Source organism: Trematomus bernacchii, unplaced genomic scaffold, assembly GCF_902827165.1.
Source record: "Trematomus bernacchii unplaced genomic scaffold, fTreBer1.1, whole genome shotgun sequence".
NCBI lineage: Eukaryota > Metazoa > Chordata > Actinopteri > Perciformes > Nototheniidae > Trematomus > Trematomus bernacchii.
This window is the reverse complement of record NW_022987662.1, coordinates 3,691,032-3,718,542: the sequence shown is the minus strand read 5'-3', so window position 1 is coordinate 3,718,542 and position 27,511 is coordinate 3,691,032. Positions and strand designations below refer to the sequence as shown.

General features: G+C 41.1%; 1 protein-coding gene across 1 annotated transcript in view; it reads left to right on the top strand.

Annotated features, from left to right (window-relative positions):
* The window catches only part of rngtt (RNA guanylyltransferase and 5'-phosphatase), a 106,624-nt gene that overhangs the window by 19,277 nt on the left and 59,836 nt on the right, over positions 1-27,511 (top strand). Inside the window, exons 9-10 of the mRNA XM_034135644.1 lie at positions 16,561-16,696; positions 22,436-22,507. Of these exons, the coding sequence (XP_033991535.1) occupies positions 16,561-16,696; positions 22,436-22,507 (208 nt within the window). The remainder of the gene's footprint in view (positions 1-16,560; positions 16,697-22,435; positions 22,508-27,511) is intronic.

The window sequence follows — 27,511 nt, the reverse complement described above, 5'->3', positions numbered from 1 at the left end:
AAAGCTTAAGATGGAAACATTTAAGGTTAACTTCGACCTCCGGGGTGGCCTTACTATGGAGGAGTGGATTGAGCAGTGCCTATCTCCAGAAAAAAAAGCACCTAAACGACGACATGCAGAGCTACGTGAAGAGCAGGTAGACCAGCTGGAAAAGTACCACCATTCAAAAGCTTTCTGATGCGGGTCTTGAAACAAAACAGAGAAATGATGACCGTTAGTGGCCACAGGTGCGAAAGCTCTCTCGGGGACCGGAGAAAGTGGAGCAATATTCTTGCCACGCCAAGCAACAGCCTAGTAGGCTACTACTAGGGATGTCCCGATCACCTTATTTTGCTCCCGATCCGATTCCGATCATTTGATTTTGACAATCTGCCGATACCGATTTTTCCCGATCCGATCTTTATGCAATGCATTAAGAGAAAAAAAAGGTAACAGATAACGGCTGGTCATCCCACGCGATGAATTCAGCTATCTTGGCTGTTATTTTTTTGGCCTTTTCACTGTTCTGGGGCAGTTTCTCTTTCCTTTTAAAAGTCTGAAAGTGTCGGTTGTTTCAGTGCCGTTACCTGAGTGGCCGCTGTGTACTCGTCGTGTTGTTGTTGGTGTTTGTATTAGATTGGTCGTGTTGAACGTAGCTCTGTTCTTTCCACCACGCGGAACCTCCGCCTTGCAAACATTGCATCTGGCTGTTACACTGCCTTCGCTTTCAATTTTATAATACTTCCAAACTCCTGACATTTTCTCTGTCCCGACTCCCGAGTCACCAGCTGAACGTAGCCTCTTGTTAGCTTACTGCTACTATTAGACACTGCGCCCACTCCGTTGCCAGATTTGAGAGAAATAAGCAACCAGGTCTATGAAAACAAGCCCAAAAGAAGCAACACATACATGATGTTGTGTAATTTTAAACCAAAACTAAGGTCTCAGGATGACTTTAAGATGTGAACATGGTCATTTTTGTTTTGTAACATTAAATAAAATAAAAATATTTTATGAAAAAAAAAAAAAAAAAAAATTCCCGATCCCCGATTTTTTTCTCCCGTTTCCGATCTTTTGAAAATCACGTGATCGGCTCCGATCCCCGATCACGTGATCGGATCGGGACATCTCTAGCTACTACCTCAACCTATACAAGTAACCACGTAAGCCATGCTACTGATGCTGGACAGTTTTTCAGTGGGTGCACAATAAACGGCAACATACAAATTAATGTAAATAAATAGCCAAATAATCGATCAACGCTCTCTGTCTAATATGTTCGCTAGCTGTTAGTGTTGTTGCATAGCAACCACCTCGCACTATGTTTTGTGCAGAAGGCAACGGAGGGACTATTTTATTTTGAACATCATTTACTAATAAAAACTATTTAAATTAGAGTGTGTATTTTTCTTTCATATTGCCATACTTGGTAACCGTTTTATAAAAGCAATAGCTCACTTCAGGCCGTGAGCTTAAATATATGAATGTAATATACATTGATTTCAGCAGCCTTATATAAAAGCCTAACAATTGTTTTCATAGCAATGATTTTTGGACCATAATGTACTTTTCTGGAGCTGCATCCTATCTTCTCAACAATACGATTTCTAACTTGGCTTTAAAGAATATCTGCAAAAGCTTTTTGACACCTGTACAGAAACCTGGAGTTTCTATTCATTTGGGCTTCTTAAAAAGATTCGATCAAATCTTGATTTCTGTTTGTCAGCATGGTTCCTGTCTCCTGTCGCTTCTTTCTTCTTTTTAACAGACCGCAGTATTGTGCCTTCTTTATTATTGTTTTTCTTGGAAAATGCACAGACTGTACAGAATGTCTCACAGAGGCAATATGAAGTTGCAGAAAGGATGGATTCAGCTTTGTTTGGTGGATATGCACAGCTCAACTCCGGGCTGCAGGTAATAAAGTTGAGCTCTCACATGGGGAAAGCTTATATTGATGCGCTGGATACGCTGGGTTGAAAAATGTGAGGGACAGTCTATGTGCTGCTCGTCTCATATTCATTTGCTGTCCTCGGCGGAAAAAATATATCTCAGGTCTTAGGTCCTCCAACAGTGCAACACAATACACAGATACAATAGTACAAGTAAATATAATATTAACAGAATATGATAGAAACTGTGCAGAATAGTCTATATACAGTAATTTGAATATTGATATATAGGTCTTTCTTATATTTTCGGATTTTGTTTGTGGGAGGAACTTTGGGATTTTAGCCTTTGCAGACCATTTACATGCACTGAAACCTATATATCACACTACAGGAAAAAGTCAACTTTAACGTCAATCTTACTCAGTTTGTGTTTACAGACCGAGAGATCGAAATGTTTCCAACAATCCCGAATATAAAATTATACAATATACAGATATGTATACAATATGTATATCCTATATACACAATCAACAGACACATTTACACATATGCACACATTAAGATAAAAAAACACAACAATCAATATATACAAAATAACAGTCAAGTTAAGTGGAACTCCCATAAAGCATAAAATGGCCCCTTTTTAAAGGCACAAATCCATTAGATTTCTTAATGATTAAAGTTCCACGAGCCTCCCACATGTGTGTTTGTGTGTCCTCATTTAATCTGGATCATACCTCATATTGATGGACTCAAACAGCAGCGTTAAAGCTGAGACTCACAGACATAGGCTCTTCGGCGGGCAGTGGATAAGCCGTCATCATAAAATATGATGATTGATGTCTTGGGCTCTATTAATCCTAAAATCTCTCTAATGATGGGGAAAGTATGAATTCTGAAAAATGAGCTGTAATATGTGGCGGACAGCAATGCATCAGATACAACTAATGACTTGATGTTTTTTGTACATTTTCAGGGAGATTTACTGATCGAAGTGCTGCAGTGTGATTTGTCATTCTCGTCATGCATTGCAAAGAGAGTGTGCAGAGAATTACTTATCCTGTTTCTAGCCAATGGCCATTTTTCATAACCTGGAGGGGATTCTTTATAGGAAATGTTTCTTTTCAAAGTGGTCCGGAAGATATTTTCTCTTTGCAAATTGCCAGAGGTCTTCACTTATGTATTACATATTTAAAATCCCTCCAGCTTTGGTGAGGATAAGAAAGTTTCCTATTCTTATGCAAGTCAAATTTACTTCTAAAATCAGCTATTTATTTTTTTCTATTTCATACTATAGCATGTTGTTTGACGTCTAATGCCAACAGCCCCACGTGGATGATTCCCTGCAAAGGCATGGCAAGTTTATTCATGAAGCATGTTTCAACACAAGGCAATTCATTCTTGTCCTTTACAAAATAATGTAAAAATTAAGAAACACACTATGAAATGAACTTTAAATACATCTGCTATAGTGTTATTTCCAAATCCCTGTATTGTTGTGCTGCAGAGAAGTCCCAACCTACACACCGTCTTTTGCAAATGTAGTAAAAAAATCATTGTTTGGTACAGGTCCTCTTAAAAAAAATCACACCATGATAATTGTCATACATTTATAGTGTGAATAATGTTTAAAAATGATCATTCCTTTTTAATTTCATGCCTTGATTGCAATATCAGTCAAAAATAAACGCAATTTAGTTATTTGTATTCCACTTTCGGCAGAGAAGGCTGGCTCCTATCAGGCTTTGGAAAGGACAGCCTCATCAGTGGATTTGCAAAGAGAGGAAACATAGGCCGAGTTGGGATTTTAATCAACTTGTTGTAGAGCCGTCTGTCAGGGCTCGATTGGTTTTGAGCCCCAGGGAAGAAGAAGAAGAGGTGGGAGAGGGGCCAAGTACGTCTTTGTGACTTTAACAAACAACACTGCTCAAATTGGACTTTATTAGTGAAATTGGAGTGGAGGAAAAACAGTCCTTATTTCCTCTCCTGTCTCCTAGTCATTTACTGAATTTCCCCACAGGGATTAATAAAGGTCCGTCTTATCTTATCTCAAAGTGAGGAATCAATAAACCAATGTTTGCTTCCATATGCCAGATTATCTTGCGAGTTTAACACGGTTATCCGGTTGTTTTCGGTGCATTATTTCTTCTGTTTGCCAGTCTCTGTTATGTTGTTTGTATGGTCCTTGCACACCAGACTGCACCAACTATTATTTATTGCTGCTCCAAATAGCATGAGTAATGAACATGGAAGAGAGTTCAGCTCACAAAAGACAAAAGTGTGTACCAGGGAATTTGTAAACTGCACTACGTAAGGGATAATGTGCAGCGAGGCGGTCATTATGGGTAAAAGAACACCCGACAGGCTGATCAGGAGCCTGATGCGAAGCGGATCTTGATCAGCATAATGACCAAGTCGCTGCACATTATCCCGCTTATTACACGGCCACATTCTCAACAAAGTCACAACATGACTCCCAATATTAATTGAAATGCTTTTACAGATTTAGAACATGTTTTTATTGATTTTAAATGACATGCATCCGCTAAGAAAAAATAGTCCGTTGTTACCGTTTGAACTAACGTAGCAACGGCAGGAACTGCTTCGATAGCGTTTTTGAGGAGCTTTTTGATTACAGATTTGAAAACATTGTTACTTGCTTTAAAAGTAGCACAATTCATTATGTCAAACCTTGGAAAGTATCTAGATCAGTGGTTCTCAACTGGTCAGGCCTCGGGACCCACTTTTTACTTGGTCAATACATCGCGACCCAACATTTTGAACCACTCAAATCTATTCAACAAAAAATCGTGCTGTAATATATACGCTTTTGAGCATACAATATTAATAAAAGTGAAGTACAGTGCATATATCCCTTATATCCCTTCACAGAACTAAAGTATGCTTTTAAAAAAGGTTTAATGAGATGATGGAATCAAAGCTGAACTATATAAAAAGGCACACATGCTGAAAACCCAACCCCAGAAGGGGGGTCTGGGGGGGATTCTCCCCCAGGAGATTTTTAGAAATACTAACATAAACTACGCATTCTGGTACACTCTGAGAAGAAAATAAATAAATCTATTACTACCCGACATATTAATAATATTTTATGCCATTGTTTGTTTTTCACTTAGTTCTGACAGCTTGCTGAGAGAAGAGCAAAGAGGAGAGAGTCTGTGTGACTTACTTTAAATTGTGGTAAGGGTAGATAGCTCCCATTGTTCTGTGACCTGTCAATCATCAAACCGGGGGTCATATTTCATTATGTGTTCATTTTTATCTGAAGTTGTACCCATGGATGTATAAAGAAGAGTTCTACCGCAAAGTTATTCTCCGTGGGGACTTCCGGCAACAATCTTGATTCTGATTGGCCAGAAGACTCGAAAAAACATCAGCAAAGATATTTTATTGAGAAGATGATCGTGACAGAAGTTTTCAAAACCGTTTATGGTCTCCGGTACTTCCAGTCAAACGCCGACTGCATGCACAGCGTTAGAAAATCGGGCCTTCAAAATAAAAGTTTGACTTTTCCCCCCCCCCAAAAAAAAAAAAAAAAATTCCAATTCTTTTTTTTCAACTTTTTTTTCTTCACTCACACATCCGCGACCCACTCGAAAAGGGTCCGCGACCCACCAGTTGAGAACCACTGATCTAGATATCCCTGCCCTAATGCCAAAGTAACTGGCAACTGAATATGTGTCGCCGTTTGATGTCTATGTCTGGACCGCGTAAAAAGGAGGGTTTCTGCCCCGTTACTTCTCCGGTGTTTTCTTGTTCCTCTTGTCTTTTTCTTTTCGTCGCTGGGGACTCATCAGCCACTAACCATTCATCCAAATTACTCTGCTCTCCAAATATATAAAAATTAATATTAAAATCCTCCATGTTGCTCTCAGACGGTAGACAACGGAAAACTAAAGATAAGCAAACAGTTTGAAAAGCCAAACTGTATACAGTTAAATCGACCGGACTTCTTTCTGCAGATGTGAGCGTCCTTAACAACGGTCAATAAGTCCTTGACAGCGGTCTGTACTACTGGATTAACAACGTGTCACGTGTTCTGAATTGACCAATCAGAATCGAGTATTCAACTAAGCCATGTAATAATGCTAATTAATGTTTCCAGTACACCTGTTCTTTAATGCCTTTTTCTAATCAAAGATAATGCTGGGACACAAGTTCTAAAAGCTCTAAGTGTGTCTGCTGAGCTTTAAGAACATACTCACCTGCTGCTCAGGAGACTTTGTGTGCTATTTGTCAGTTTTCATTTGCAGGGTATGGTCTATGGCTAGTTTAGACCTGCCTCTTGTCACATTTGTTTGTTTTTTTCCTGTGAAATGTTCCACATAATGTTTTTCTAAGGCTAGTTTAGGGTTTGGATATGGCTTGCTTAGTATTTTATGTTTGTGTTTATATCGTTTTTGTCTCGCTTTGTTATTTCTCATGAGAATAAAAGTTTGGATCTACCATCAGAGTAGACCAGATGGGAAAGTAAAACCAAAAAAAAAGCACTTGTTTTTGTTTAATGCGAGGTTCACTGTTTATAAGAAGGGTTGCAGTTTTACACGAGAAAAGGATAAAGACTTATGGCGCGTTTCCACTACAGCCCGCAGCCCGGTTTAAGAGGGCTGTGACGTCAGCGGCCCGTCTTTGGTTGCGTTTCCACTTGGCCTAGTACCGGCCGGCGGGTCCTAATTCACAGTTTTTCTGGCCTCATAAAATCTTGGGGCCAGGGCCAGAGGCAACGGGGCTGAGTCGGGCTGAGTATGCTAAACTAGAGAGAGCGTCGCTGGCAAGGGGGCAACAACTACAACAAGATGGACATATTTGACCGTGATTTAATTGTAATACACGTTTCAAAATGATGCCGAAGTAACAACATACTGATACCGGTTAGTAAAAACCATGAATTAATGCTTTGTCAAGTCTGCAGACAGACGGCAGGCGAAAAACCTTTTAAAATGCTTGTTTTCTAAATGGAGATTGGCTAAGCTAACGCAGTATATGCCCCGACCGTCCACACTCACAACAACGGCCTATACAGACATAAATAAAGCAGCGACTGTATTCGCCATGACACAGGCAGTCTGTGGTTTGTACTTGTTTAACTTTTGTCTAGTTTCTGAACATATATGAGGAGCTGTGAGCTCTGAGTGCTAACAGCTAACGGCTGTGTTGTTTTTCTGGGGTCCTCTGAAGATCACGTCACGGCTCCGCCTACACTGCGTTACTATAGATACTGCCCCAGTTCCTAAACTGTAATGGAAATGCGCCATAAAGTGAGCCAGTCCTAACGAGGCCCAGCCATACCGAGCGGGGCCGAGCGAGGCCGTGTAGTGGAAACGCGACATAAATGGCTGTTTTTTCTGCGTAACCGTCTCCTCTGGGATTAGGTGCAAAGCTGCTTCCCTGAACTTTTTAGTGGGGAAGCATCGCGTCTGTCTTCTACCGAAGGTCAGACAGTCCTTAACTCGAGTTGATTTTTGGCTAAATTCGCTGAGACCCCCTAATAGTGGGAATGAGACTTTTTTTTATTTTCTGCAGTGATTCACAAAACAATCTAATGTGATATGAAAACATTTTATTTTCCAGCTTACACACTCTGAATCTCCTGATATACATAGCCCATTTAGGGTATACATTTGATACATTATCAAACCCATATTACATCTCTATTTCACCCATGTTACTTTGTTTGTACACCATTATTGCACCCAAATTACCCTCATATAACACTAATATTACTTCCATATTACGCCGATTTTACATTGATATTACACCCAAATTACACCCAAATTACCCTCATAAAACACTAATATTACTTCCATATTACGCCGACTTTACATTGATATTACACTTCTATAACAACCATATTACACCGTTACTACACCGACATTACAATTATATTACTCCCATGTGAGACATTGACACAGCCTTTCAAACGACTGTATCCGGCAGGACACAGAAACCATTTAAGCATTTCACTTTTATAAAAACCACCAGAGGACAGAGGGTGTCGTATTGTCATACTGATATTCTGTACAAACTGTGAAGTCCACTGAGACAAATGTAACATTTGTGATATTGGGCTATATAAATAAACATTGATTGATTGATTGATTGAGAACTCCGTCAAATCTAAAAGGAAAGTATAGTATGTGAGGATCTTTATGTTTTGCCCGTTATCTGAATGACAAATCTACCGGCCTTTAGACAGCATTGACACACCAGTAATGATGTGCAAAGCTGCTGGATCTGATCTCAGACCTCCCCTGGAGCTCAGCTGCTGTCAGTCAAGCCACGGGACTATACTGGAGAAGTCGACACAATGGCCCGCCTCTGCTTCATTAGGCTAAAGTGCTCTTGGGTTGGGGAAAGGAGCTCGGGGATGAGGATGAAATCTGACGCTCGCAGCACCCATCAGAGGACCGGAGCAAAGAGCAGGCGGGGAGGGAATAAAAGGAGCACATTAGATTGAATATGTTCCCATTGGTCGTTAGGAAAGTACCCTGTATTTCAGGGAGAGATGAAGAAACTATGATGAAGAGGAGGACCACTGGGGGGGTTACACAGCACTAATGGTCTCCCTCTGAACATACTTGATGGCTAACTGGCCAATTAGACAGCAGGGGACGCACTTGTGCTCGGCGCAGCCCTGTTGGGTCTGTACTGGTTGTCAGATCTTCTCTGTCGTGACTCGCTGTTTGATCTTCTCTGTCCTTTCCTGAGACCAAAGATATCACCCCTTTGCACAAAGAGGATTTTTCTTCTGTCTGTGGGAATCATTTTCCTAAACTGCAGGCGTTTCCTGTTCCCTTTTATTATTTTGTCCACTCTTCCCTGTCGTTATGTCTTTTTAATGCTTTCATTGTGTCCGCTCCCACCCTGAGAATGTGCTGCTATATCTAGCCCACTCACCATCCTTTCCTTCACCTCCCACATTCTGTCGTTTTTCCTTTTGCAGTTTCCAAGAGACTTTTGGGTGACCCTGATTTTATACCTCAAGGCTTGTGTGTTTTTGTGCTTGCTCCTGTCATGACTGGAGGGGGAGGGGAGGGTCTCACTTATCGATCGGAGCTCTCTTTCAACCGAAGTGTGTGTTAAGGGTTATGATTGCCACTTTCCTTGGCCAGCCTGCTCAAGTGCTACTCGAGTATGATGGAAATAATTGGGTTTTATGTCGAGCTTCTCAACCCCCCTCCTCCGAAATCAAAAGCCCTTGTTGAGATTATAGCATAATAATTTTGAAGGGAGTGGCATCTACCTCCGCATTTATTTCTGGAGGAACAATACAGCAGAGCATTTAATCAAAGACAGGCACTTTTTATGAAGCTGTTTTCTTCTCCTCTCATCCCCATCCAACTTCATTTAGTTTTACTACAATAGCACGTTGCTCGATTATAATCTTATCATACTTTTTCTCAAAAACAATTGAGACAGCCGCCTCGAAGAAATGCACCATCTCTCTTAATTCAGTTTTAGAAAAAGTGTATTATTGGACAAAACATTATTTGTCATGGTTTTCTGTCAGAGGTGGCTATTCTGTGCAGTAAAATAATCCATTGGAATCTCTCCATGTGAAACAACCCAAATTGCAGCTTTATATTGATATACATCCTGTGATAATGACCCTCTGTTCACCCTTATTTATGTTATCATACGGCTGTTTTTGTTACATTAAATCGTCATTATTGGGATGGCTATGGACAATTTATATGACGCATTTCTGACATCTGAATAAACCAAATATTAAATCAATTTTCTAAGAAGATATGCATCAGATACATCGATATTAAAGACATAAATTGCAGCCTTATACTATACCATTTAAAAACCACTTACCTTTTTAGTACGTCCCTCACAAATATTCAGCTTTCAGTGTTGACTCCTGTCAGCTGGTTTATCATTCTGCCCACATATTAAGTTTTGGCAGCTTGTCAAATGTCAAACTTTGAACCAAGGTTCAAGGTTCAAGGTTCTTTATTGTCAATCTGACATAGCTACAGAGTAATTATGCAGTTGAAAATCTTATGTCACAGGCTTCTCCAACAATGCAACATAATAACATAACATAATAACAATAAGAGCAAGAGCAATACAAAAATAATAATAGTTATAAAAATGAAATAAAGTTATGATGTGGAATAGTGCAGTATGAGTCTATATACAAGTTAAACCAGCTGGTATTTATGGCATATTTATTACATATAATATTTATTACATATAATCCCTTTGTGATAATGGTGGAGAGTCACAGCAGGTATGAGAAATGCATAGCTCTGTCAGTGGGGAAGCCATTCATCTCAAGTCTGTCATCGGACTCTGTTTTCCCAAAAGGTGTCCATCCCATCAGCCTTATCAGCGGTATCTCACAGTTTGTGCGCCATAAGTGCTTTCTACTCATTGTAAGGCTTAATTATCCTTATATGTTAAAGGGGACCTATCATGCAAAATGCACTTTTGTACGTCTTTTATACATGAATATGTGTCCCCGGTGTTCCAGGGAACTCACCAAGTGTCAGAAAACACAACCCTCTCTATTTTCCTCCGTACCCAAATCTCTAAAAAAGGGGCTGCAACGGATCTGATAAAAACTGATCCAGATTTGAACACTGTCCTGACGTCAGGACAGTGGCGCTACGGCTATTGGGCCAACTCCACCAATCAGGAGGAGACAGCCACGGCCATTGCCGTTCGAAAGCGCTGGAGACGCTGTAGTACATATGCCAGGCCTGTAGGTGGTGCTGTTCTCACAGAATCAGCCCTTGCAAAAACAGTGCAAATTGAGCAAAATGAGGCATGGCTAAAATGCATGATCTGTTTGGTATTTTGAAAAAAAAAAAGTATAAATATGCCTTGTATAGGTATGGTCCGACACTATATTAATCAAATATAGCATGATAGGTCCACTTTAAACGATAATCAGCCTCTGTATTCCGAGCACATTGACTTGTATACCTAACCTTAAAAGTAGCAGGACTGCAGTAAGTCATTAGTACTCAGTTTATGTTGTTTCATTCAACCATTTGGATTTGTGTGAGAGTGCAGCCGGTAGCCAGGTGTAATTGGGTTTATAACAAGTGTGTAATGAAGCCGTCAGTTTTCTAGAAATACTATTTATTTTGTACGATATGTTCTGTACAATATGACTGAGCTCACAACAGCATGCCTCACCAGATAAGCTCACTCCAGTATAACTAATCAACAAGAAAACAAAAGGATGCAAAACACAGTCAGTTAATGAATCATATGGTTGATTAGGAGAACAGTTATTGGGAACAAACATTTGCTACTTTCAGTTTCTCAGTTCACAGTTTTTTAGATTAATTATCTTTGGGTTTTGGACTGTTTTTCAGACGAAAGATATTTCAACGACATCTTCTTTGGGCTCTAAGAAAATCTGCTAATCTAATGGAAAACACAGTTATTTACCATGCAATGTGTTTCTACGCATTGTTTACTTGAATCAAGTTGCAGTGGCTAATTAAAATGCAATAATCTGGAATGGGAAATGCCATGCCAATTAGATTTTCCTCCATTTAGCTTTCAAGTACTTCTACGTTGTTGATCTGGAGCAGAAAACAGCTCTGCTTCCATTTGATGAAAGGAAATTGATGGCTTTGTTGCTCCTACTTGTTGGAGAACATTTGCATGAGCTTGAACTATTCTCAGTGTCACGCTGACATTTGATTCTTGAAATAAATGCGCCGTCACGTCTCTCTAACGCTTGAGTCCATATGTGTGAATGTTGGTTTAAAATGACACTACTGTGCTAATTGGCCTCCAGCTCTAGGTCTGTGCAGCTCTTTGTTGAAAACCTATTTAATTTGGAGGCGTGTGCTGTAGTGGCTTGTGCGTTGGTGTTCGGGTCAGGGGGTTCAAACCCCACTGCAGTCAGCATGTCGTTGTGTCCCTGGGCAAGACACTTCACCCCAAATTGCTCCTGTGGGGATTGTCCACAGTATTGAGTATGTAAGTCGCTTTGGATAAAAGCGTCTAACAAGTGACATGTAATGTAATGTAATTTTCCGGGTAGCAGAAGTGACAAAACAGATGTCTGAGCAAAGTGTTAACAAAGCAGTAGAAAGAAGCTATTTCAGCAGTGAGTGCTCAGTGTTGTCACAGTGACTATTCTGGAGGATAAAGGCAACAATTGAGCCTGTGTTTCTCTTCAGCTCGTCTTAGCAAACCGACAGAAGGAAGGATCAAGGATTTTGTCTGTTTGCTGTCCCTCATTTCAAACTACCTATCATGTCTGCCAGCTCACTGATCAGCTTACTCGGTTGATCAAACAATAAACATTTGGTATGAACACTTTTGCATGATACTCGTGCCTCTCTGAACTATTATACTTTACAAATAAAGCCAGTGATTATGTGGAGGTTTAGTTTGAACATCATTTGTGTTGTGTGTTGATTGTCATATTTTACAACACATTTGATAACACATCTCCTCATGGAAAAGGAGCTGTTAGCAGGTTAATTGTACAGGCTGCAGCTCCCAGAGATTATACCATGAACAAATATAGTTCTTCTCCTTGATATTCCCCTTCCTATGCATTATTTCTGAGAGCTGAGATGTAACGGCGATAAAAGTCTGAAAGGTGTCTAAGTGTAGGAGTCTTAATATCTCTCCTCTCCACACCTGTTGGCAGGGTGGAGAGGAGAACTGGTTTATCATGAACCATGCTGGTAAACTGACTTATTTTGACAGCTATTTGAACAGTCTGAATTTCACTGCTCTCCAGTTTTTGAATCTCGCAACCGAGTGCACTCGTGGATGAAAAAGTAATTTTCCAGCAGTATTCCGTCTATCAAGTTTCTCTATTGCTTCTGTTAACTTGATTTTGAATTGTACTGAAGCCAAATTAAGTAACTACTATACAGAATGATATGGACAAAATAACAGATAAACCCTTTCAGTGTAAAGCGGTGTAATCCAATAATACAAAGTATGGATTGTACAACTACTGCAATCAATCACTTTTGTTTAATGGATTTTACAGAAACCTTATTTTCATTTTTATATTCATGCAGATATTAATTCTGTCTTTGTCTCCCATGCAAAGGCTGGATTCGTTGAGCTTCAGGGGGGAGAGAAACACTCTTTGGAGGGAACTTTGTGATTTTAGCCTTTGCAGACCATTTACTGTACATGCACACAAACCTATATAACACACGACAACAAAGGGAAAACCCCAAAAAGCATTATAGGGCCTCTTTAAAGTGGACCTATCATGCTATATTTGAAACAAATATTGTAGGGCCATACCTATATAAAACATGTCTGTGAAGTTTTTTTTTCAAAATACCAAACAGATCATGTATTTTAGCCATGCCTCATTTCGCTCTATTTGCTCTTTTCCAGCCCTGTTTTTGCAAGGGCTGATTCTGCTTTTGTGGCAGACTACAGCGCCACTTACAGGCCTGGCATATGTACTACAGCGTCTCCAGCGCTTTCGAGCGGTCTCTCATTCCCCTGATAGGTGGAGAGTTGCCCATATAGGCGGAGCACCCCTTTTCTGACATCAGAAAAATTCAAATAATAATCAGCCCCGTTTTTAGAGATTTGGGTATGGAGGAAAAGAGAGAGGGTTGTGTTTTCTGACACTTGGTGAGTTCCCTGACACACCGGGGACACATATTCATGTATAAAAGACGTACAAAAGTGCATTTTGCATGATAGGTCCCCTTTAAGTAAAGGCTTTTTGTGTTGGCGATGTGTGCTTTTAATAAAAACTGAATTTGTTTACAATTCCTAGAATAAAGACTTTTAATCCCGTGGCTGTAAAAAGTTTAGTAAGTATTTGTTGGGTAAAATCCTCCTAATGTTTAGAAAGGTAAAGGTTGGCATTTTTGATGTGTTTATTTCTTGCAAAGCTGTCGTTATGCGCATGAACGCTTTTGGTTTTGCAATGATGGTTCCCACAAAGCACAGCTAGATAAAAGGAAAAGTGGTTGCTTTGATATTATGTTGCAATTAGAAGCTATCTGTTTGGTGATCTTTCCCCTCTCCTCAGGCAAAAGCTCTTACAGCTTCACCTCTTGTTTTTATTTGACCAATTTGCACATTAGAGATATCCCCGCTCTCTGTTGTCTGGTAGTTACTGAGTGGAGCACAAATCTCAAGTGTTGTTTTCTTCGCTCTCAGCAATTCAGCTTTATAATGTGATAACTGTATTAAAGGTAGGGTAGGTAAGTTTGAGAAACTGGCTCGAGATCGCTAGAATTTGAAAATACACAACTGGAGAAAATCTGCCACTTCCTGATAGAGTCCCTCCTCCAACACACATGAACGCGCACATGACCAATGAGGGCACGAGATAAGTTTGTGCACAGATGGAAGGCTGACAGGCAGGTAGGCCATCCAGTTATTTTAGCCGGATCGGCTAAAATGATTGGTCGTGCTTTTTACAGTATTACGGCTTCCACAGATGACATTTTTTAATGGATTTTTTGTCAAAGCACTTCAGATATTCATTGCTATCGGGATGTTAAGAGCATTCCATGGAATATAACAAAAAGTGTATCTCGAGCCGGTTTCTCAAACTTACCTACCCTACCTTTAAGTCCTCCAAATAAATAAATAAAAACTAATTATAGAAAGCTTTGTTTGTCTGGAAGAGTGGAATTTAAGCACAGCTTTGCTTAAAGGAGAGGTGTCATGGCCATTTCCACTGATCATAATGCCATTGTTGAGGTATACTAAAATAGATTTATACAGTGCATTTTTCCAAACTCACATTGGTTTCGCATACAGCATCTCTGTAAAGTGTGTGTATTCAGCAGTATTCACTCTCTCCACTAAACGGCTCGTTGTAGCTCCAATAGCTCCAGCCCCCACCCTCCCTGTGAGCCCAGTGTGCTCTGATTGGTCGGGACATTGTGAATCGCGTTGAGCTCCATCGAGGTGTGGTTTCCTTGTTTATATATAGCGATACACAGCCAAACACAGCCAAACTCATCCTGAGCACACACAAACTCACAACCAAAGTAAAAACAATAAGTGTGGCTTGATATTGAGTAAGAAAAAGGTTGATAAACGCTGTGAGAATGGGTCTGCAGAGAGAATTTCGCCACGATCCCAACTGTCTGTTATCAGCCTGCAGCCAGGGAGGAGAAATCAGCAGAGCTGCCTGCAGTGTGTGTGTGTGTGTGTGTGTGTGTGTGTGTGTGTGTGTGTGTGTGTGTGTGTGTGTGTGTGTGTGTGTGTGTGTGTGTGTGTTGTGTGTGTTGTGTGTGTGTGTGTGTGTGTGTGTGTGTGTGTGTGTGTGTGTGTGTGTGTGTGTGTGTGTGTGTGTGTGTGTGTGTGTGTGTGTGTGTGTGTGTGTGTGTGTGTGTGTGTGTGTGTGTGTGTGTGTGTGTGTGTGTGTGTGTGTGTGTGTGTGTGTGTGTGTGTGTGTGTGTGTGTGTGTGTGTGTGTGTGTGTGTGGTGTGTGTGTGTGTGTGTGTGTGTGTGTGTGTGTGTGTGTGTGTGTGTGTGTGTGTGTGTGTGTGTGTGTGTGTGTGTGTGTGTGTGTGTGTGTGTGTGTGTGTGTGTGGAAGTCCGTCAATCAGCGGGGGCTTGACGTAACGTAACGGCTCCACGGATTGGTCCATTTGGTTCCGGGTACCGCATGACCGTATCGCGTCATAGCTCTGGGCGTGGCTACTGGGTATCCACACGTCACAATGCCCAGGAAGAACATGAGAAAGTTCCAACGAGGCGTTTTGGGGAGGTCTTTTCTGTGTTAGAGTTTTACTCGCTACAGGGTGTACTTTGAGGGTTTTTGACTCTGCAGACCGTTTACATGCATAAAAACCTTCATAACACACAAGGGGACGGGTAATAACCGGAAAAGCATGACACCTCTCCTTTAATGAAGGGTCATACTAGTTGATAATAATTTCAAAGAAAATAATAAATTTGCTATGCTCTTTTAGTTTCTCCAGTCTAATAAATAAACAAAATAAACTCACAAAACTTCAAGCAGGGAAATATTCTTAAACCCATTTTCTTTATCGCATAAAAGGCACCTTTTCAAATGTAAGTTTCTCTCTTACACTGAATTAGCTGAAGTAGCTAAATTGTCTTGTAAGTAATCATATTACGTTCAATTGAATGTTTTTGTCCAAAGGGACTTACAATAATTGCATTTGACCATGATGAAGTCAGTAGGGGCTTGGACTGGGAGCTGTAGGGTCACCGGTTCAAGTGTCCGACCAGACCTAAAATATGGAGTGTGGACTGCTACTTGGAGAGGTCCCAGTTCACCTCCTGCCCTGCCGTGGTGCCCTTGAGCAAGGCACCGGACACCCCCCTTCCCCCCTCACTCCCATTGCTCCCCAGGCGCTGTACAATAGCTGCCCACTGCTCCTAGTACAAGACTCCTGGTACTAGGATGGGTTAAATGCAGAGAACACATTTCACTGTGTGCGCTGTGTGCTCTGCATGTGTGACCATTAAAGAGGGGTTTCGTCCCTCCCAATTCTATTCTATTCAAAAGCAAGAATCCTGCAGGTACATTTCCTATCTATAAAGTGCTAAATACAGAAGATTATTTTGAATGACTGATTCATATAACACTGCCTACTTCATTCAAACTTGACCGAAAAAACAAAAAACTAACAATTACCTCTTTAACACAGCATGAACAACCCACCTTGCCCCCTTCTGATTAAAATACATAATGTTTCGTCCTCTCCTCCTGCAGGTACATGATGTTGATCAACGGAAAAAATGAAGTATTCATGATCGACAGAGACAACACGATCTTCCACATAGCGAACCTAGAGTTTCCTTTCCGGAAGGATCCACGTGTACACCTCGCAAATACTCTATTGGACGGGGTGAGTGAATACTGCTCTTGTTTTTGGATTGTCATGTATTGTGCCATGCTAGCTTCTCTTGATGCTCCTTTAAGCCCCTGTCACACTGTCCCAAAATTGACACCAGATGGACACACGATAAAGGAAATGTTCAAATTCGGCTCTGATCGTAACAACATCGGGCCATTCGTGAGGGCATCTTAAGCCATCGTATGACCGCCGGTGGAGTTTCTCAGGCTCCGGCAGCAACTTCGTGAGCGGTGGCAAAATCTTTGGCATGCCAAAAAATTGCCGAAGGACCTTACGAAGGTTCATTTTCATGTTGAATTCGTGTGTCCATTTTGCCCTTCGTAAGGCACTCGTGAGGGCATCTTGTCAAATCGTGTCATCTTCGTCTGATCATCGGTGCCATCGGGCATTTTTCGCCTCACAAAGACAATACGAAGGAAACAAGAAGCTGCCCGATTGTCTTAGGAAGGCAACACGACTACGTGAAGCCCTCGCAATGCCGTCGTGTAGCCATCGTATTATGTCGCGTTTCCACTACACGGCCTCGCTCGGCCCCGCTCGGTATGGCTGGGCCTCGTTAGGACTGGCTCACTTTATGGCGCATTTCCATTACAGTTTAGGAACTGGGGCAGTATCTATAGTAACGCAGTGTAGGCGGAGCCGTGACGTGATCTTCAGAGGACCCCAGAAAAACAACACAGCCGTTAGCTGTTAGCACTCAGAGCTCACAGCTCCTCATATATGTTCAGAAACTAGACAAAAGTTAAACAAGTACAAACCACAGACTGCCTGTGTCATGGTGAATACAGTCGCTGCTTTATTTATGTCTGTATAGGCCGTTGTTGTGAGTGTGGACGGTCGGGGCATATACTGCGTTAGCTTAGCCAATCTCCATTTAGAAAACAAGCATTTTAAAAGGTTTTTCCCCTGCCGTCTGTCTGCAGACTTGACAAAGCATTAATTCATGGTTTTTACTAACCGGTATCAGTATGTTGTTACTTCGGCATCATTTTGAAACGTGTATTACAATTAAATCACGGTCAAATATGTCCATCTTGTTGTAGTTGTTGCCCCCTTGCCAGCGACGCTCTCTCTAGTTTAGCATACTCAGCCCGACTCAGCCTCGTTGCCTCTGGCCCTGGCCCCACGATTTTATGAGGCCAGAAAAACTGTGAATTAGGACCCGCCGGCCGGTACTAGGCCAAGTGGAAACGCAACCAAAGACGGGCCGCTGACGTCACAGCCCTCTTAAACCGGGCTGCGGGCTGTAGTGGAAACGCGCCATTATAGTACGATGACATCGAGATGGGACCACGGTGTGCAATGTTTCCTTGCAGATCGCTTCTCTGGTTGTTTTATTGCACAACAAAATCATGTAAACATATTATGTAAATAACCCAATTTGTGTTCTGTGAAACTGAAAAGGATATTACATTGTTTTTGTTACTTTCGTTGCAGTTGTGTCTTAAATGTAATTTAGGTTAACTTCCAGTTTTATTTAGATGCTTTTATTTTGAAGGCGAGTTTACGCTGTTGTTGTTGCTATGGAAACAACATGACGGAGAAAACTTAATATCTTCTACATATAAAGACGGAGAAAGTAAAGAACAAAGTCTGAAAATATCAGTGACAATTTTTATTATATACAATCTCAAGTTTCCAAAATGTGAAGTCCCATAGAACTTTAACATAATTGTTTTTGTTACTTTCGTTGCAGTTGTATGTATGTCTTAAATGTAATGTAAATGTTGCCTTCGTGTGTGGTTCGGGCGCCATCGTGTGGCCTTCTGTAGGCATCCTACTTGCTTCGGCTGTTGCTTCGGCTGTTGCTTGGCCGTTGACCAAGTTCGGGGCCATCTTCGTGCGAAATTCACAATTCCATATTCGTGTGTCCATCTGGTGTCAATGTCGGGACAGTGGGACAGGGGCTTTAAAAAAATCCCATAGCCGTTTTTCCCCTTGAATGGAAATTGTTGAGAAAATACTGAATGTACTCTTCCAATATCAGAGTAGCACATGATAACAAAGGCCCTACGTAGCTGTGGACGTAACAGGATGTATGATTACCTAGAAGAGCGTCAGGACTGTTTTAGGCATATGATAGCTATGTGATTAGCATGATGATTCAGTCTCTATGGAGATACACATATGACTGTTCACGTCGGCCTTAGCTAATCTGAACTAAACATTGAATATTGCTTTGAACCGGTATTCCTGCATCTTGTGACTGTGTAACTCCCTCTCTTGTATATCAGCATGTGAAGGACACTGTTCTGGGAACTATTTGTCCCATGCAGCTCTGTATGTGATGACTACTTCCATTCTCGCAAGGATAATAAATACATGTATCCTGATTATTGAAGCTCAAGCTAGTCACCTCCATTTCCAATGTCTCACTCACTTCCTGCCCCCTGCCGCGCAGTCTTGCAGATAATTGACACGAGTTGCCAAACCTTAGGTGAAAGAAAAGCATGTCTGACAGTCGAGTCTTTTAACAACGGCTTACAGGAAAACGATCTTCCGTGTCCTGGAGAAATGTTTAATAGTTTTGTCACTGTTTCCTCTCTTGCCTCACAGTGTGTTGTAACACTCAGTATACGCTCCCCAGGGTGATAGTTGGGGTCGCTGACTTCTCCCCCCTCATCCATAATACCACGCACGTTTTTTTATTGGCATGTTCGTGCTGTTAAGGTCACACAAATCCCCAGCTGCAGGTGCACATATATGAGTCATTATCCCGTTACCCAACTGGAAACACAGCCAGCTAAACTGTTTTATGGTCACGCAGTCAGTCGAGATTTGATCATACATGTCTGGCAGTGTTTTGCGTTTGATATTCCGGCCCTAGAGATGACAGATAAGTTGCCTGTGATTGTTTTTTGTTTTGCCTCTGGCCTTGTTTTGTTTAGCAATTTTATGTAAAGTAGGTGTTTGCTTCCTCTTGCCTTAACAGCTGCTGATTGATGCGGCAAATGTGGTTTCCTCACTCAGGCAGGACATCTAATTGCGGCGCATTAGTGCTATTTCGAAGGAGCAGGCCGTACTTGTGTTTAGATTGCTACAAGGTTTGTTTTGACTGTGTTTATTCATCTGTTGATGCTTCTGGCTCTCTCCGTTGAGAGAGGCTATGTTGAGCCCCGTAGAAGCCAAGCTGTGTTGTCTGATATGTTTCATCTTCAGCCCAAAGGCACTGGTCTTTGTCTTGACATGCTGTTCTGTTGTACAGTTTTTAATGAGCTTTACATCAACTTGATGTCCAACATTGGATGCGTGCGCCATGTAGGTTGAATTCGGTTGCCTTTGGTCACATTAATGTATTCCTCCGCCGCTGTCTGTCTGTGCAACGCTTCAGTGCACCAGATGCATAATGATGGCAGCCTCCAAATGACATCATTACTTCTCTCTGTGCCTGCCATTCACTCTTCTTCATCCACTCCACCAATATGGCTCTGGATATTAAGTGTTGCTGTTTGTTCCTGCCTTTTGATATAAACATATAAGCTAGTAAAGAAGCACATTGATGATTAATTGTACCACAATATGTATAGTATGTTAGCTTAATTCCAAAAATTGCAGGTACTTAATTGGCGCCCATTACTACCAGTGTAGCATATATCAAAGGGCCTTCAGCCACCAGTTGCGTTCAAAGTGAGCAACTACATTAAGGGGTGTTTAAAAATCCATGGTTTATGGTGAAAGTTAAATAATTTACCAGACTCTCTCATTAAATCAGTTCACTTCTTCTATTGTCCATCTTGAAGAGATATTAAAGTGCACCTATCATGCTATTTTTAGGCAATAGCATAGGTCTCAGATATATAAAAATATATAAAAAACATGTCTATGAAGTGTTTTGCTCAAAATACCAAACAGATCACCCATTCTAGCCATGCCTCATATCCCTCTATTTCACTTCCTGTTTCAAAAGTGCTGATTTTGGGAATAAAGCTTTAAAAAAAATAAAAAAGGAGGGGGCTGAGCTCATGCGGGACCCGGCAGCTACTGTCTAAACTAAATACTGCGGTGATGAAACGCCATATCATGGATTATCAAGGATTATTTCTGAAACAGTATGGAGCTCAAAGGCTTTCTCTCTTGCCGGTTATACCACAAGGTGAGTTCCTTTTTATTTCCTGCTTCTTCACACACATGCTCTCCAGTACAGGTTAGCTCTGAGTGTTAGCGATGCTAATGTAAACACCGACCATATTACGTCCAAAACAGTCGGGCATTGTTTCTGATAGCAACGTTTCTGATAGTGCCGTGGGTCTACATTTCCGATATTACGTCATATCGGACGCAAATCTGGATCAGCTCCGTTGTACCCCCATTTTTAGAGATTTGGGTACGGAGGAAAAGAGAGAGGGTTTTATTTTCTGACGCTGCGTGAGACACACACAAAAGACATCAAAAAGTGCATTTTGCATGATAGGTCCCCTTTAAGATAAGTTTGGACAACTTTCTTATGTACAAAAACGATGGATGTTAGCTCCACTTTTGTCCCACTTTATCTCCACCCAGGTTTCATCTACTAGACTTCTGAAACCAATGGGTGACAGTCATTACGTTTACAGCTTATTGTCTTGACTACTGGAAACAAAAGCAGCTTTTCATGTTCAAATCACAAAGGATTGCAGAACAATTTAGACAAAACTGAGCTGTCTTTTCATCTGGCTGTTGTGATAATAAGAGATAACAGATTTTGCTTGGTGCAATACAATATAAAGTCGATAAATATCCTGGTTAGAATACGTAATTATTGTATCAGCACAACAGGGCTGGAGCTTAACAACATGCGGCACAGATAGAACAGCAGTGGCTTAACTGTTATTTCCACTGGCCCTGTGGAGAAAAAATGCCCATCTTGGGCCTCATTTTGAGTTAAATGAAATAAAAACGGCACATTATTCAGTAAACTCACCTGGACTGCCCAGTACAGCAGAGTCCCTGGAGCTCATATACAGCCAATCTCAATAATAACAGCTTTATCTAGTGAAAAAAAAACTTTAAAAGAGGGCTGCAATATTACATGACTCATTTGACCCAAAATAAGTTATTTCTTTTAACTAATGCTAATACATCAATTATAATAAGGTTAATTCCTGTCATTCAGCCATAACACTTCCTTATTTGTTCATTTGTATGGAAAAGTATGCAGCATCCTTAAAATACTTCCCACCCTTCCCAGCACCTGCTTCTCCTCTACCTGTCTATTACTGCCGCAGAGCACAGTTGGTCACCTGAATATTTTACCAGAGTTAAAAACATATATATATATATATATATATATAGTTCTATAGTGCTTGAGCGGTGGTGACGTCTGAGTCTGCTGTTGCTGCATTGCCTGGTTGTGTAACAGCTCTTTGAAAACTTCTCATGTGTCTGATGGGCGTCCTGCAACACCGCTGCACCTGACTTTCAACTGGAAAGTGTTGCATAATGGATGGACATTGCTATTTCTGCTTCATGTCCTTCTGCACCAGACCTCACTGCGTACACACACACTCACAGACACACACACAGACACACATCCCCAATTCCATACTACCCTTGTCATTGCTGCAGGCGTCTCCCCCTGTGAACATGCGTCCCCTCGAGAGCGCTCACCCTCAAGTGCTTCACTGTTTCTACCCTGGTTTCAAAGAAAAACTACACATACTATACCATGAAGACGTTCTCCCTTCTTCATTCAACTGTATATATTTTTCTGTCAATAACAACAAAGTGTATCTCTTCTCTTTATCTGTGCAGGAGATGATCATCGACAAAGTCAACGGCCAGCCGGTGCCCCGCTATTTGATATACGACATCATCAAATTCAATGTGAGTAGCCTCGGCTGTTTGAGAATGTGTTGTCTGTCTTTTGACCTATCGTTCCTTGAGAAGCTGCCAGATCAAGCGCTCAGACAGAATAAACAAACCAAAGAGTGGAAGTAAAGAGCGTGACTCTTCTTGACACCCCCCCCCCCCCTTCCACTTATAACGCAGCGACCTTTACTGAAGCCTGGGTTTCGCCCTGAAACTTGGGCTCAACGGCATCTAATAATGAATATTTGTAAGATAAGTCTTTGTGTTTTTCTCACTGAAACTTGTTTTCCTCACCTCCATTGACCTGTGTTGTTAATCACTTCAAACTAAATATATTTGAAAAACAAATGTTTTACTTTTACCAGTGGAGTCACCATATCTGGTTGAAGTGGACCTGTGATCAGCCAATTACATGCATTGTAGTCGGGCACCAGTACTTGCCCTGGTGTATATGGAAATAAAGCATGTGTTTGGCTCTGACATGACATCTAAATAGGCATTTTCCCCAAGCTGTTAATTGCTAACATACTTTAAAACTTTAAATTAATGAATCGCTTTGTTGCCAGTGGCAAGCACGCTGGCAAAGAGACCAATGAGCCTTAAGTTTCCTCATAGCTAGCCTTTGGTGTCAAACTTGATGAATACCCCCGGGTGAAGGGGAAGAGGGGTTTACTTTAGCTAAAATGTGTATCGCCTCCTTTTCTCCATCGATCAGTAGAACACACAAGCAGGCAGCTCAATAGGCTCCAGTGGTGAGGGGAACATCTTTGTTAGATGGAGCAGAGGTTAGCATCTCAACATGACTCTTCCCCCGAGCTATTAGCAAAGCGCTTGTATCGATCCTCGCTGGCCATTATTAGCCTTCTCCATTATCTGTGGCGGGCTCCTCCTTGGCACAGAGGCTCCATCCTGAGACCGGGGATAGAGATGCAGCAGGAGAGAGAGAACACACCACCTGCCAGGCCCATGGCCCAACGTGACACCTACTTGTTTTGGAAATTTGGGTGAAGCAACGTACTGGGATTCTTTCGATCGGAGCTCGATGAGAAATGTGTGTCCTCCTAGCAGAGACGGGTGATTTAGCTGTGAGTGAAGGGTCGGACTTTGTTCTGCGGATTTTGATAAAGATAAATGACGGTCAGCATATATACAGGGCTCTTCATGTTAGAAGCAATTTATATTCTTAGTCATCACGCAGTGGTACTTTGTTGAGATTGCTGATGTGTACAGTACCTCTCCAACCATGTAACTGATTCACCCTGACTATCAGCCTGAGAAATGGAGTGAATCTTCTATGTCTGCCTTTGCGACAAAGTATAAAAAGCTTATTTCTTTGTCTTACAATTTATTAGTTCTTGTCAGACTTGTCCAACCCCCCCACTGTCAGGGAACTGACAAGATGTGATGAAAGCACGACAACAAATTCACATATTTGACATTGATGTAGATTTCTATTATCTTCACTTTACATCACTGTTGATGCCCTGACATTTGATTGACCTCTTGTTGTTTCAGCTTGTCAAAAACAACTTACATAATGTGCCAATTTAGAAAAGATAATTGGCCTAATCAAATAAACATCTAAAGTTCACCCGGCACGGTATGAAGTGCTTCACTGACTTCAGCTCCATTTACTTCCACTTGAGAAGTTCGTCTGCAGGTACAGGCTGTAGCACTGCAGGGTTTTGCACCCTAAAAATAAACCCTTGGCTGAATCACTCTGATGACGCCTGTTGGTAAGAATAGGTGCGAGTTGATAGGTAAAAATCAGTTCAGATGTTATTGGTCTCCAGATAGAAATATCCACTAATAAGTTCATAAATTCACTGCGAAACTCAAGAGCTTCAACTTGCTCGCTAATTGGAACCAGGGTGTCCGGGGGTCTTAAAAAGTATTAAAAGTTGATAAATAAATGTAGCGAAAATTAAGGCTATTAAACAGCATTTTCCAAGGTATTACATTTTGTAGCTTGTTTTCAATAAGTATATCAATTGTCCAAAGAGGTTGTATTCTACAGTGTGCCTGAATGTAATCATTGCGTAGGTGTGTAGTGTGATTCTGTGTAGTTTATTTATGGCATCCCGTTGGGTTTGACGTCATCTGAACAGGACATCGCACGCTCACTGCTTGATAGCGCGCGAAGGTCCGTTTACGCCGGTTGTTAAACAATATCGTTATGGGGAAATGCAAGTTTGCGTCCAAATGGTTGGAAGATAAGGAGGAAGGACAATCAATACTGTATATAGTCAATGTGAGGTAAAGTGTGTCGCCAATGTAACCGGTTACAACTCAAAGTAGCGATGAGGTCTTAAAATGTATGGAAAGGGTCTTAAAAAAGGTCTTAAAAGGTATTACATTTGACTTCAGGATTCCTGCATACAGTATACCCTGTGGAACACATCCAATACACTTTGAAGGGACTTTCATCTGCATTTTGCATCTGCACAGTCTCCGTCTTCATTTCCATGTGAAGCATGTGGTGCAACATGTGGACATTCATTAAGCAAAGGAGGTGGTTATTATCGGGATAATTGTACTCCGATGTAGCTGAGAGTGCTGCAATGCTCTCTATTCAATAACCATAATGGCCTGAAAACTCAATACAAGTCATATTATCTAGAATTCTAATGCACTTGATTATCAACCCCTACCACTGGTTGCACCTGCTTTTTTTCAGCTACAGTAGGATGTATTGCGTCAAATGTATTATTTGATTAATTATAAGAGGATACATAAGTATATTCAGTTTTTGAAAAAAAGTTCTACAATCCTTTCTTCTAACTATCCTACAAACTGTTAAATCCTTTTGAATCACAGCGACCTGACGGCTCATTGCTTAATGTATTTGTGCAGTTATTGAACAGAGAGGCAAGCCCCACTGGGTTTCACAATGACTCATAAAGGAACAGGAACAGTAGGCTTCAGGCGCTCGTACAGAGCAACTGCAGACGATCGTCAATCGTTGTGGCACAGACATGTCTGACTACATTTGTTAAACTAAAAAGTGTTTTCAAAGTCAGAAACTAGATAGGTCACAAGGAGGGAAGATGGTGGAAAAAGATGCAGCCTCTCCTGTCGGTCCGGTCTGGTTTCAGATCAGCTGGAAAACAAAACCTGCGTTCTGTCTTGGGAGCAGCCCTAAGTGGTGTGTAATGACAAGATATTTAGGTTTCTGGAGGGCAGTCTTCAGTCTGCGAAACACTTAGTGTGTCTGCAAAACACTAAGAATTCAGGCTTAAACTGTTCTTTCCCAATGATAGTACGCCCAGCCTATAGCAATAAATGAGAGAGAAAAAGTGTACTCGGAATAAAACTTTATTTTGTATTTTTCCTTGAAGATACTACTCTGACATTGGTTTGTGCCCCATGATACAAAAGGATACATTATATGCTTATAAACGGTTTTGAGCCAAAACCTAAAAGCCTTTTTGGTAGACATATCCCAAAGGAAGCTGCACACTAAGCTTCTGTTGGCTGGTCCCAATGCTGATTTTGTCACCTGCGTATAATTTCATTTAATCAGAGTTATACCAGGCAGTCACCGGGCTTCTCACAGTATTCCCAGCACTGTCAGCTTTCTTTTTGAAGATTTTGTTTTTGTGCTTTATTCTTGAGGACACCCTCCAGCCTCACACTGTAAAATTGCTTTATTTCTGACTCTGCAGCTCTCTGATGTTTTAACAATTAATGAGTTTGTATATATAGATTCTTTATGCGCTGGGTTCAATTTACCCTTAAAGGAGGTTATGTAATGCTCGGGATTTTACACAACAATCTTTGAGTCTTTCTAGTATTGCATCTAATATTTTATAAGCATCAGAATAATGTATATAAAGTTTATACACATTATTCTGATGCTTATAAAATATTAAAGCTTATATTATAAACTCATAACGGTATATTGAGTAAAAAACAATGTGGGAGAGAAACTCCCTCTGGAGGTAACTTTGGGATGTTAGCCTTTGCAGACCATTTACATGCACAAAAACCTATAACACACTACAGGAGAGGGAAAACCCCAATATGCATAATAGTATATGTGTATATATATATTTATAAAACATCAGCAAACTGTGGAAAATGCCCCCACAATATCTTAAAGACCTAGTTGCTGTTTCTACATTGGTTGTTTTGTTTGACAGATCAAAAACATAATATATTTAGTTCACTATCGCATAAGAGAAAGACAATCAGCAAATTCAAATTGAGAAGTTAACTAGGGAAACATTTAATTGACACTGGTTTCAGTTGTAGAGGATTGTTTCAAAAGATCAATACACATGTTAGAGTTTCACGGCACATGTGTGATATTTGAAGGCTATATAGGCGAGGGTGTCCTGAGGGGATCTGCGCTATCTGCATCAAGGCCTCTCAGTATAGATCGGTATCTAGTTTTTATCAACCATGATCCATTGTGGTTGCTTATTGAAAATGGTGCAGCGTTGAAACACCGGTTCTGGTCTAGCTCAAGCCCACAGTGATGACAGTGAGTCAAAGTAGAGCTGCACAGACAAATAAATGGCTGCCATCCAGACCTATTAGTGTCTGCAACCACAGCAGAGCAATGATAAGGGGATTTCACTGATACGATCGATCTTTATTCCAGGAAATGCAGGATTTACAAGATTCTCATCAGCTGTGTTTTTCCTGTAGGACAGGCGTGGACGGCACATTGAATCATCCACACTTACATCTTGTCCTGTCCTGATGACATGGCTAACAGATGGTGCAGAGTGTGTGGGACATGGTACCAGCTGTCGGTACAGGAGAATGGAGTGTGTTTTGTTTTGCACACAAAAAAAAGAAAATCAAGCCCTCAAAAGTTAAGCCCAAATGAGTGTTTCTCAAACTTTAGATGTGTCTTTGACCTTATTTGCAGTCGCTAAACTGTTCTTTATAGAGTTGTTATGGCTGCATTAGGCAAGTCAAGAAGAAGAAAGTAACAGACACCAGTGTTTACCGCAGAATTTGATTCTATTTGTGGGGGCACCGCACCGCCCCTTAACCTATTCGGGTGGC